Genomic DNA, 11,710 nt, shown 5'->3' on the forward strand with positions numbered 1-11,710 from the left:
GCGCGCAGATCCCGCGGTGAATAACTGCCTGCACGAGCGAGATATTTCGTAGCAGATGGGCTTGCGCCGACAGCACATAGAGAAGCAAGCGCCGCATCAGTTGTTCTTGGCTCGGGTTCTCGATGACGAATGTATACCTGCTCTCTCTGGCAAACGTTACACGACGCGCGTTTTTTTTTTCTTTCTCGATCATGCCGGCGCGACTAATATTAGGCTCGGCTTGCGGGGGGAAGCTAATGGCACGCTCCCATTAGCTTCTGCGCTCTACAGGTGTGGAGTAGCGTTGATTTGTTGGCGCCGGCGATTTATAATTGCGCGGACGCGTTGAATTAGTCGCGGCATTTGATCTTTTTAATTCTACATTATATGTAAGCTTTGTACAGTGTATAGCTATTTATCGCAATCGGAATTATCTACGAGGAGCGAAAGATGAAAGCTCCGAAAATAGAGGGCGACGGCGAGCTATGTACTATATAAGTTCGATAGTATGGCTGGGGATTAAATTAATAGCACATTGCGCCGCGCGCTTCGTCCGAATTAGGATTTACGCCGCGATTAATTATGTTGCTAATGATGCGCGTACACATAGGGGGCCGTGCCAAGTCCACACTACGCGCACACTTGATCTAAAACGAGGAAACTGGAGCTCTTGGATTCGTTACGGCCGAGTTCACTTCGGGCCGCGGTGGGCGTTTATAAAAAGCTGCAGCGCGTTGCAGCTTCCGATTGCAATTAATGCGCCACTGCGAGTGTACGTGTGTAAATGATGTCGCGTTGCGTAGTGTGAATTTTTGACACCGTTTCAAGAAATCGTGCGCTTGAGTGAATTGCACGAATACTGATTTGCGAAAACTTGGCGATTCGCAGGACATCACCGACAGATTCCAGCAAGAGGAGGAGGCGAGAAACAGCCTGTTCCAGGGCAAGAAGAAGCTGGAGCAGGAGATCGCTGGTCTGAAGAAGGACCTGGAGGACCTCGAACTTACCATCCAGAAGTCCGAGCAGGACAAGGCGACCAAGGACCACCAGATCCGCAACCTCAACGACGAGATCGCCCACCAGGATGAGCTCATCAACAAGCTCAACAAGGAGAAGAAGAACCAGGGTGAGGTCAACCAGAAGACCGCCGAAGAGCTGCAGGCCGCCGAGGACAAGGTCAACCACCTCAACAAAGTCAAGCTAAAGCTTGAGCAGACCCTCGACGAGTTGGAAGACACCCTCGAGCGCGAGAAGAAGGCCCGGTAAGCTTATCACTTCATTACATTCACACGCAGTCAACCTCGACGATGCGCAGTTGAGAGATTTTTCATTGCCAAACTTTCGTCTTCTTACAGTGCCGATGTCGAGAAGACCAAGAGGAAGGTTGAGGGCGACCTGAAGCTCACCCAGGAGGCTGTCGCCGACCTGGAGAGGAACAAGAAGGAGCTCGAGCAGACCATCCAGCGCAAGGACAAGGAACTGTCCTCCCTGACCGCCAAGCTCGAGGACGAGCAGGCCCTGGTCGGCAAACAGCAGAAGCAGGTCAAGGAACTCCAGGCCCGCATCGAGGAGCTCGAAGAGGAAGTCGAGGCCGAGAGACAGGCACGCGCCAAGGCTGAGAAGCAGCGCAGCGACCTGGCTCGCGAGCTCGAGGAACTCGGCGAGCGTCTTGAGGAGGCCGGTGGTGCCACCTCCGCTCAGATCGAGCTCAACAAGAAGCGCGAGGCTGAGCTGAGCAAGCTCCGCAGGGATCTCGAGGAGGCCAACATCCACCACGAGTCCGCCCTTGCCATCCTGCGCAAGAAGCACAACGATGCCGTTGCCGAGATGGGCGAGCAGATCGACCAGCTCAACAAGATCAAGGCTAGGTGAGTGCCTCCCCTCTTGATTCTTCTTCATCGAATTCTTCGAACACGCGAAATTACTTTTCGATATCTGAAGGGATTAAGGGATTAACGAAACTTGACTTGATGTTTTTCTTGAATAGGGCCGAAAAAGGCCGCAACGACATCCACGTCGAGTTGAACAACGCTCGTGCAGCCGTCGATGTAGTCGCGAGAGAGAAGGTAGAGACATGAGCGAAATGTCGTGATCCCCGTGTTAAAGATCAAACAATGTTCCCTGTGTTTTTTAATCGAACGATTTGTTTTTGATGATCCTTGTGCTCATCCCATATCGGTGTCTCGCGGTTGTCCCTCTTATACGTCGCGTACTCGCGAATAACAGGAAGGATGCAGCAACGACGATTCTTACAGTCTCTCTCTCTCTCTCTCTCTCTCTCTCTCTCTCTCTCTCTCTCTCTCTCTCTCTCTCTCTCTCTCTTTTGTCACTCATTAACACTCGACGCTCTTTTTCATGTGTCCCCTACCACCAACACAGGATCGAGAAGGAGAAGGTTCAGTACTTTAGCGAGTTGAACGACATGCGCGCCAGCGTTGACCACCTGAGCAACGAGAAGGTAAACGTCGGCTCTCATTCCTTCTTGCAGCAGAAAACGACTAACGCTATTAACGCCGCAGACAAACGCTGAGCTGTGCCGAAGGACCAGCATCCAGAGTACGCCTCTCCGCTATCGATCCCCTCGCTGCTTGTTGCTTGCTTTTTCCCCTGCTTTTTTCAAGTAGCTCGACTATACCGATCATCGACTAATTCACGCTCTTTCAATGAAAATAAACAGGCCGCTCAGGAGAAGATCGCCAAGCAGCTGCAACACCAGCTGAACGAGGCCCAGGGCAAGATCGAGGAGTTGACTCGCACAGTCAACGACTTCGACGCCGCCAAAAAGAAGCTCTCGATCGAAAACAGCGACCTCCTGCGCCAGCTCGAGGAAGCCGAGTCGCAGGTCAACCAGCTCTCGAAGATCAAGATCTCGCTGACGACCCAACTCGAGGACACCAAGAGGCTGGCCGACGAGGAGGGCCGCGAGCGCGCCACCCTGCTCGGCAAGTTCCGCAACCTCGAGCACGACCTGGACAACATCCGCGAACAGGTCGAGGAGGAGGCGGAGGGCAAGGCCGATCTCCAGAGGCAGCTGAGCAAGGCCAACGCCGAGGCTCAGCTCTGGCGCACCAAGTACGAGTCCGAGGGTGTCGCCCGCGCCGAGGAGCTCGAGGAGGCCAAGCGCAAGCTCCAGTGCCGCCTCGCCGAGGCCGAGGAGACGATCGAGTCGCTCAACCAGAAGGTCATCGCCCTCGAGAAGACCAAGCAGCGCTTGGCCACCGAGGTCGAGGATCTCCAGCTGGAGGTCGACCGCGCCACCGCGATCGCCAACGCCGCCGAGAAGAAGCAGAAGGCCTTCGACAAGATCATCGGCGAGTGGAAGCTCAAGGTCGACGACCTGGCCGCCGAGCTCGACGCCAGCCAGAAGGAGTGCCGCAACTACAGCACCGAGCTCTTCAGGCTCAAGGGCGCGTACGAGGAGAGCCAGGAGCAGCTCGAGGCCGTCCGCCGCGAGAACAAGAACCTCGCAGACGAGGTCAAGGACCTGCTCGACCAGATCGGCGAGGGAGGCCGCAACATCCACGAGATCGAGAAGGCCAGGAAGCGCCTCGAGGCCGAGAAGGACGAGCTCCAGGCTGCCCTCGAAGAGGCCGAGGCGGCCCTCGAGCAGGAGGAGAACAAGGTCCTGCGCTCGCAGCTCGAGCTCAGCCAGGTCAGGCAGGAGATCGACAGGCGCATCCAGGAGAAGGAGGAGGAGTTCGAGAACACGAGAAAGAACCACCAGCGTGCCCTCGACTCCATGCAGGCTTCTCTCGAGGCCGAGGCTAAGGGCAAGGCTGAGGCGCTGCGCATGAAGAAGAAGCTCGAGGCCGACATTAACGAGCTCGAGATCGCCCTCGACCACGCGAACAAGGCCAACGCCGAGGCCCAGAAGAACATCAAGCGGTACCAGCAGCAGCTCAAGGACGTCCAGACCGCCCTCGAGGAGGAGCAGCGAGCACGCGACGAGGCGCGCGAGCTTCTCGGAATCAGCGAGAGGCGCGCCAACGCCCTGCAGAACGAGCTCGAGGAGAGCCGCCAACTGCTGGAGCAGGCCGACCGCGGCCGCAGGCAGGCCGAGCAGGAGCTCGCCGACGCCCACGAACAGCTGAACGAGCTCAGCGCACAGAACGCCAGCATCTCCGCGGCCAAGAGGAAACTGGAGGCCGAGCTCCAGACCCTCCACGTGAGTATTTAATACGTTTGTGCGCAGCTGTGACGCAGTAGTATATGGAATCTAAAGCTAAAACTCTTTTCGTTTGCAGTCCGATCTGGACGAGCTCCTCAACGAGGCCAAGAACTCCGAGGAGAAGGCGAAGAAGGCGATGGTCGACGCTGCGCGACTGGCCGACGAACTGAGGGCCGAGCAGGACCACGCTCAGACCCAGGAGAAGCTGCGCAAGGCGCTCGAGACCCAGATCAAGGAGCTCCAGGTCCGCCTGGACGAGGCCGAGGCCAATGCCCTCAAGGGAGGCAAGAAGGCCATCCAGAAGCTGGAACAGCGCGTGCGCGAACTCGAGAACGAGCTCGACGGCGAACAGAGGAGACACGCCGACGCCCAGAAGAACCTGCGCAAGTCCGAGCGCCGCATCAAGGAGCTCGCGTTCCAGGCGGACGAGGACCGCAAGAACCACGAGCGCATGCAGGACCTCGTCGACAAACTGCAACAGAAGATCAAGACGTACAAGAGGCAGATCGAGGAGGCCGAGGAAATCGCCGCGCTCAATCTGGCCAAGTTCCGCAAGGCCCAGCAAGAGCTCGAGGAAGCTGAGGAGAGGGCAGACCTCGCCGAGCAGGCGATCGCCAAGTTCCGCACCAAGGGACGTGGAGGAAGCGCCGCTCGTGGTATCAGCCCAGCGGTAAGTCGTCCTTGACACCTATTTCGTCCCGTTCTCACGTTCTCTTCGCGTGTAGCACTGTCCCGAATACTGTCGCGCCCCAACTATCTAGGACTCGTAGAGACAAGCAAAACGACTTCTCATTCGTTGTATTGTGTCCCGTTGTAGCCCGGACAGAAGCAGGCACAAGCCCGCAAGGCGCCCGCGCTGGAATAAACAGCCGCGCCGGTTCATGTAAGTTTTGTCCCGTATTCAACAAAGAAAGCACACCCTTTGATCACTCTGTGTCATTAATGAGTCCGGAGATGCCATATCCCAAGTCTCCAGCTCTAGCTCTCCTTTGTATTACTTGATGTGTGTTGCAATACCATCACGATGAACGTGATGCATAACTCGTATCTCATAATTGTGTCACACACTCTCTCATCTATATACTAAGCGATTTTCACTCCCGGTATTCTCATCCGCATCTCTCTTTTGTTTCACCAAGGAAGATTGTTCTCATTTACGGACCTCTCGGCGATGTCATCCGTTTCTCATAACACAAAATATATAATATTGTTCAGTGTGTTTTAGTTTTTGTTGTTGACATGATTTCAATGATATAATATCCACATGTATCTGTGACACATTTCGTTAATCAATTCGCCTCGACAGACCTTCCACGTCTCATTCCATTTACGTAATATGCAGACTTGGTGTTTCTTTTCTTTCTATAGTATTCGTACTATTTGTTTTCGCTTACGAAAACGAGACTGCATTTACGTCTGCAGACTCGAAATATATTTTACTAAAATTAGTATTATTACTTTTTTTAATAATTCATGATTAATAACGTTTAGTAAGTAGAGGCAATAAAATAACGCCACTTTTTTATTAACTAGATACCTTTAAACCAATGAATATACACACACTCTGATCCACGATGTATTCCTCATGACATTTGTTATGTATACACGTACATACACTTTCATCACAATTGTTCTACTCCGAACCTTGTAATATCAGTTAACGTTGCTGTGCCCCTTCACATCTATATTTGGTCATTAGTTGTAAATTAATCTTGAATACGTGTACACCCACGCACATTGTTGTCAACGCATACACCCAAAACATGGATGGTTTCATGTCACTAAAAAGAAAGGTGCCTCAATAAGGACGTTTTAGAGAAAAAATTATATTTCTATCTAGAACGACCCAAGGGGTGATGTATGTGATTCGTATGAAAAGGAGCTACTGAACCACTGGCCTTTACACCCATATAGATACGAGTTCAGTACAGTACTTTTCGTAGGATAGCAAGAAGGATGGGTTCCGAACGGAATGACTAATCGACGAATTTGAATTTTGCAGCCACACCGACCAGTCAACAGACCCCAGTTCGATGGTTCCGCATTCCCGCCACGCTTCGACCTTATGCCCGACGGTGAGCTGTAATGAGACAGCACGCACATCTTTTTTTTTAAAAAAAAGAAAAAATTTCATGATGTAACATCGATACATATTTTTGCATAGACCGACAACGTGAACGAAATAGAGGCATACAGTTTTTGAAATAGAAGGGAAATAAAGTCGTGAGAAATAAAAAGAAAACTATAAAAGAGCCAGAGAGAGACTCTGTCTATATAGCCGCATGTGTGTCTTTGATTTGCACGCGGTGCCCGTCGTGCGACGAAATGTATCGAATTCATAACACGCACTACATTAAAAAAAACACGTATCATAGTGTTTTAAAAGATGTCATCTATCTAGCGGTCTGTTCATGTACTATCGGTACAAGGCCGCATATGTATTTATTAAAGTAAATATACTGTTAAGAAACTTAAACAAAAAATAAATAAATAAATAAATAAATTGATCGTGTTTGCGTTTTATTCCGATGCTGATCCACTTTTATCCTCTTCCGAATCCTTTGACCAGCGACCGTTTCAATTAACAAAATGTATAAATGTAGATTATTATTTTCACATCTTTTGTAATATAAAGTTAGTCAACTCGCGTCGAATGTATTGCAAAAAAACTTTAATAACCATATCTCGTGTTTCTACTCCAGAGTATATTATATCGGAAAATAATAAATCTGTAGATCCGAGACAAAACAACAAAAACACGTTGGATTTTGGTTGTTCAAATAGGTGATTTTTCATGCAGAAATGTCAGTAGTATTGTCTACATATTGCTCTAAAATTAGGATTCAAATCCAGTGCATTAATGGATGCATTGATTAATTTTCAATGACGACATTTGATATACAGTGAGTACCAAAACTTAGTTTCGTGTCTCTCGCCCAGTCGTTCGCATAGGCAATTCTCTTGTAAGCATACAATTAGATACGGAATAGTATACAATTACATCCACAGGACGTTTCTCCATACGACATATGCCAATGATCATGTAATCGACTCAATAAAACTCTAGACCCCTTTTAAAAAATCACGTTTATTGTAAAGGAAGACTCGTCACGATTTATGTTTTGATAAAGATTTTATTGATACGATCAAAATACATCCGCTCCGTGTGCAAGTTCTTGCGCTACTCCCAATCAAGCACGTCCAGGGCTTCGTCCCCAACGCCGAAAAACAAAAAAACTCTCGTTTCGTCTTAGCAACGCACTTCACTCTCCGGTAACCCACGCGCCAAATCGTCAATACAGAGCTTGATCTGAACATTCTTTGAAATTAAGATCAAAGTCGTTCTTCGCGCTCGAGACGGCCGACCACAAAATAACACGTTTATTCCGCGCCGGGGCACCGCGGCCGAACAGGTGGTTATGCGCTACGGTTCTATTTTTATTGTCGCGACAACTCTCGAGCCAGTTCCACCAAATATCGACAAGAATCCTGTATTCTTTCGATCTCATCGGCTCTAGAGACACTATTTCTCTCTGTGCACGAGGCGACTGACCACAAAAGAGACGACATTATTCTTTCGTGCCAGTGCATCGTAAATTGTCACATGAACTTAACATTAGAATTAAATTAGACCTTGCATACGAAGCTGTTACAAAACATGCAGTACTTCTTAACTTCTACATTTATTCATTCATTGTTAACAGCTACTACAAAGTGCATATTATGTAAAAAAACACACACACACACACACACAAAAGCAAATATGTAAAACATTCAAGTACAGATTACACACCTATTTCTGTACACTTAAGATAAGCAAGGGCCACAATCGGGTCCACCGCGGTAGTTCTTTCGTGGCTGGATACGCATGAGCTGCTGGAACTGACCCTTGATCAGCTCCCAGGAGCTGTACTTCTCAATCTCGACACCAAACTCACGACAGGTCTCGATGAACGCAGGTACGCAGAGCTCCAGGTACGCGTGGTCTACGGTTGGAAGTAAATGGTGCATCCCGTGTGAACCAAAGTTGGTCAAAACGAGAAACAGCGAGTCGTCGATCACCTTACGATCCCGCGTTGCGTCAAGTTGCATCAGACCCCAGTCAGGGTCCTTTCTGAAATAGAGGAAAAGGAGTTTTAATTTTTTCCGTGATGGTATTGATTATGAGCAATCAGCGAGCACATCATAAAATCAATACTTTGTTATCCCTACCTATATTAGAATAAAGCTTACCTGCAAACATCACCATCGTGAAAAATTTCGGGATGATGATGGGCAGCTGTTAGTCCGATGAACTTGAAGATGAAACTGCTTAGGATTATTATGCACAGCCATGTTTTAACCGCTTCAAAGGGCGACGCGGCGAAAAAGCTCATTATGATCGGCAGAAAGAATGGCACGATATCCCGGAATTCCGGACTCTTCCAATCCGTGTATATCGAATAATATCTGTAATTATAAAATTAAATTGTAAACACGCAAAAATACATAATATTATCATCGATACAACATACCGTTTGACAGCTTGGCCGAAAAAACAGAGACCAAAGAATAGCGGTTCAAAAGCCAACATCACCAGCCGATACAAGAGCGTTTTGTCCTTGGTGGGCATGTAAGCGATGAAAGGTTCCAGGGTATATATCTCCATGTCCCAAAGGGTGTTGGGATAGAGGTGGTGACTCAAGATGTGGGATATGCGCCACTCCTTCGACGACATCAGGCTCATGTCAAAGTAGAACATGCGAAAGTTGTCCCTCATGTGAAAGAAATTGTGCGCGCTTATGACCGTCCACGTGAGAAAAAGAGCTGAAATAAGATTAATTCTCACGTGAGCTGCGACATCAAGCATAATAATAGTGCCGGAAACTCACTAAAATGCTTGGCTGATTATTGTATAATTCAAAACTATAAGCTACAAATAATACACTATTACACGCTATATGTACCTATAATGATAAGAAATTTAAATTACCGCTAAAAGCAATGGCCATCCACGACTTGGTCATAACAGCAATGATGGCACCTAGGATAGCCATCGTCACCATTGAATCGGCGATACGTTTGGATTTAGGAGACGGCGTGTGAAAGTCCACATCCTTCAGGGCCTCACGAGCCCTTGCTTTGAATTTTTTATAGAAGCCGCTCGAATCGAAGGTATAGGCCAGTGACCTAGACGCCTCGGCCTTGCGCACGAAAAACTTCGGTAACAATCGCTCGGCCTTATCCGTTATGTGGTGGACCTGCAAGAGCATACATTGATTGCAGTTGTTTATAAGAACTGGACCAAAGCTGTGCTTATTTTGAATTTTTTATCGCTTTAGCAATTAGCTTTATCCAAGTATTTGAATTACTCAACCAATGTTGTATCGTCTACAGATTTTAGTTTATTCTGACAAAATGCTTAATTTATTTTATTATTTGAGTAACTGAATTGATTTTTCAATACTTAATATATATTTTTAATGTATCAACAATGACAATTAAAATCGAAATTGAATATACATTTTTTTGTGTTGCAAACTTAGCTTTCGCCACAAAAATTTTAGATACAATTATACAACATTGTTTATCGCATTCTCCTATATTGAAGCTAAGCACCTATTTATTTTTATGTTTATGGAATTATCTAGAGGCTTGTATTCAAAAAATCGAATGCAAAGAACTGAATTAATATCGCTGAAATGTTCTCGGTCATCTTCAAATCATCGAACAAACAACGCAAGCGATCCCAAAGCTTTCAACACTAAGTAAGTCATATCTATGAATCCATTAAAGTTGTTTATTTTATAATGCAACTCTTTACTACTTTTCGCGGAAATTTCATGACACATTGAAGTTACCTCAAATGCTTCTGTGATGTCCGTTCCCCGTGTCATGGTTAACCACTCGGAACCTCCGGGATGATTTCGTATGAACGAGTCCAAGTCGTAGAGGTTGTCATAAATTCGCCACAAACCTTCTGCCCCGTCATCTTTTCGCCGTCCCTCGAGGAAACCGAAGCACGTCTTTAAAGGATAATCCCGGCCTGACGGGTAGGTCATGCCCGGAACTGTACTCTCGTACTTTGTCATTGTCTTGCACTTCTGGAAACCTTTTAGTAAACGATGCAATCATGGTAATGATCGTAAGTTGTATGAATCTTTTCAAGATATACAAGCAATTAAATCATAAAAAGGACTGATGCTATCGCAAAATCATTAAATAGATTTTCATCATTTATTGTGACAATGTTTCAGTGTTTATGCGTTAGAATGCATCGCTTAACGATACTTGTGTACATTTTATCACGCGCTGATAAGTTATCACAATGAGATTTTTGACCTTATAAAGTCATCTAGTGTTAGAACGCACTTTTCCGAAACAAAGTATCTTCAAAGTTCAGGCTTTGTGTAACTTATAAAGAAAACACTGAAATATATTGGAACAATAAATGTTGTATTATTATAATTAAATAATTCATTAATATAAAGTAATAATTAATTGTATTAATTAATTAATTGTTAGTTTCTACATAATCAAATTGATTCAATAATATATTTATTCAGTTTGATGGTCTATTTTGTTGATGGAACTTTTTTTGAAACGATCTTTGATACAAGTTAATGGAATAATTAACTGAAGTAAGAACTGATTTACTTAATTCAATGTATGGATTTCATTGGCAAAAGATCGCGATTGATTTTTTAAAATCAATTAAATTGTTCTCCATTAAACAGATTCAATTGATTCAATGAAAATTTAAGTGGAACTACTAAACTTTTCTCTCAGTGTACTTACGAAATACAGTCACTGATTAAGTAGAAAACCAATCCATAAAATATTGCACGAGCTGGAATAAAATAACAAATATGGGAAAATGTAAATCACCCGCCCGAAGCTGTAAGTTCGATGGACCAGCGCGTATTGCCGATAAGAAAACCGCGAAGCTGCCAATTATACCGTTCTCGGTCAGTTTTTTCCACTCCTCGAGATCTTTGCCGCAAAGATAGCTCTCCAGAAGCTTCACCGATAAATTCAAGACTGCAAACACTTACAATAACAATAATAATAATCACTATCAACCGACTGCGCAACTCCCAAAAGGGGGATTTACTCCGGTTTAGCTCTTCCGATCTGATAAGCCAGCATGCGTATATTACTTAGTTTTTGAAAACATAAGCATGCACGCGATACGTTAACTTGCGCGGATTTAATTTGACTGATCGCGCCAACCTTTGCCCCACGCGCGCGCGGGATGCACGCCGACGCGCAACCGGAGTGAAAGCATCTGCACTATAGCAGGCGTATCTCGTATCCGCGGCTACTCGAAAAACTTTATCGCCATTTTGGAGATAGCTCCGTCGGAAATTGATTAAAATAACTTTTTTGGCAACGGAGTCATAATTTATTTATAATAAACGGGTGGAAACGTCCTATACAAAAAAGAAATACAATAATAAATATACAATTATATAATAACGCGGTGTAAAACGATGAGTACAAGAGTATTGAGCGGCCTAGTGCAGCTCTATATGGTATACGATAAATCAATTATCTAGCTAGTAGGCTAGAGGTAAAGATCAG

General features: G+C 46.2%; 2 protein-coding genes across 39 annotated transcripts in view; one reads left to right on the top strand and one right to left on the bottom strand.

Moving 5' to 3' along the window:
* Nucleotides 1-6,650, top strand: part of LOC100123633 (myosin heavy chain, muscle) — a 35,037-nt gene extending 28,387 nt beyond the window's left edge. For 34 of the 37 annotated variants that reach the window (XM_032596743.1, XM_032596737.1, XM_032596740.1 and 31 more), the window contains 6 exons: nucleotides 868-1,241; nucleotides 1,335-1,847; nucleotides 2,359-2,437; nucleotides 2,657-4,144; nucleotides 4,224-4,817; nucleotides 6,150-6,650. In XM_032596743.1, coding sequence (XP_032452634.1) covers nucleotides 868-1,241; nucleotides 1,335-1,847; nucleotides 2,359-2,437; nucleotides 2,657-4,144; nucleotides 4,224-4,817; nucleotides 6,150-6,233 — 3,132 coding nt within the window. In that variant the 3' untranslated portion in view covers nucleotides 6,234-6,650. Of the gene's footprint in view, nucleotides 1-867; nucleotides 1,242-1,334; nucleotides 1,848-2,358; nucleotides 2,438-2,656; nucleotides 4,145-4,223; nucleotides 4,818-4,964; nucleotides 5,031-6,149 lie in introns of all 37 variants that reach the window. The other 3 variants (XM_032596747.1, XM_032596748.1, XM_031922939.2) reach the window with 1 other exon arrangement.
* A 611-nt stretch (nucleotides 6,651-7,261) lies between these two features.
* Nucleotides 7,262-11,135, bottom strand: LOC100120334 (cytochrome b5-related-like). 2 transcript variants are annotated; one of them, NM_001142852.1, is given in 6 exon segments: nucleotides 7,262-8,261; nucleotides 8,381-8,596; nucleotides 8,662-8,953; nucleotides 9,120-9,387; nucleotides 9,988-10,238; nucleotides 10,925-11,055. In NM_001142852.1, coding segments are annotated over 5 exon segments (1,314 nt in total). In that variant the 5' UTR covers nucleotides 10,219-10,238; nucleotides 10,925-11,055; the 3' UTR covers nucleotides 7,262-7,954.
* Nucleotides 11,136-11,710: the final 575 nt, after the last annotated feature.

The sequence above is a fragment of the Nasonia vitripennis genome, chromosome 2 (genome assembly GCF_009193385.2).
Source record: "Nasonia vitripennis strain AsymCx chromosome 2, Nvit_psr_1.1, whole genome shotgun sequence".
In the NCBI taxonomy this organism is placed as follows: domain Eukaryota; kingdom Metazoa; phylum Arthropoda; class Insecta; order Hymenoptera; family Pteromalidae; genus Nasonia; species Nasonia vitripennis.

What these genes read in the sequence shown, in the direction of transcription:
- LOC100120334 (XM_031922477.2), bottom strand. Translation starts at nt 10,218, where the DNA reads ATGACAAAGTACGAGAGTACAGTTCCGGGCATGACCTACCCGTCAGGC. An exon ending in ACATCACAGAAGCATTTGAG is followed by an intron (nt 9,388 to 9,987) that starts GTAACTTCAATG and finishes ATGCTCTTGCAG; the next exon opens with GTCCACCACATAACGGATAA. An exon ending in TTCGGCCAAGCTGTCAAACG is followed by an intron (nt 8,597 to 8,661) that starts GTATGTTGTATC and finishes TTATAATTACAG; the next exon opens with ATATTATTCGATATACACGG.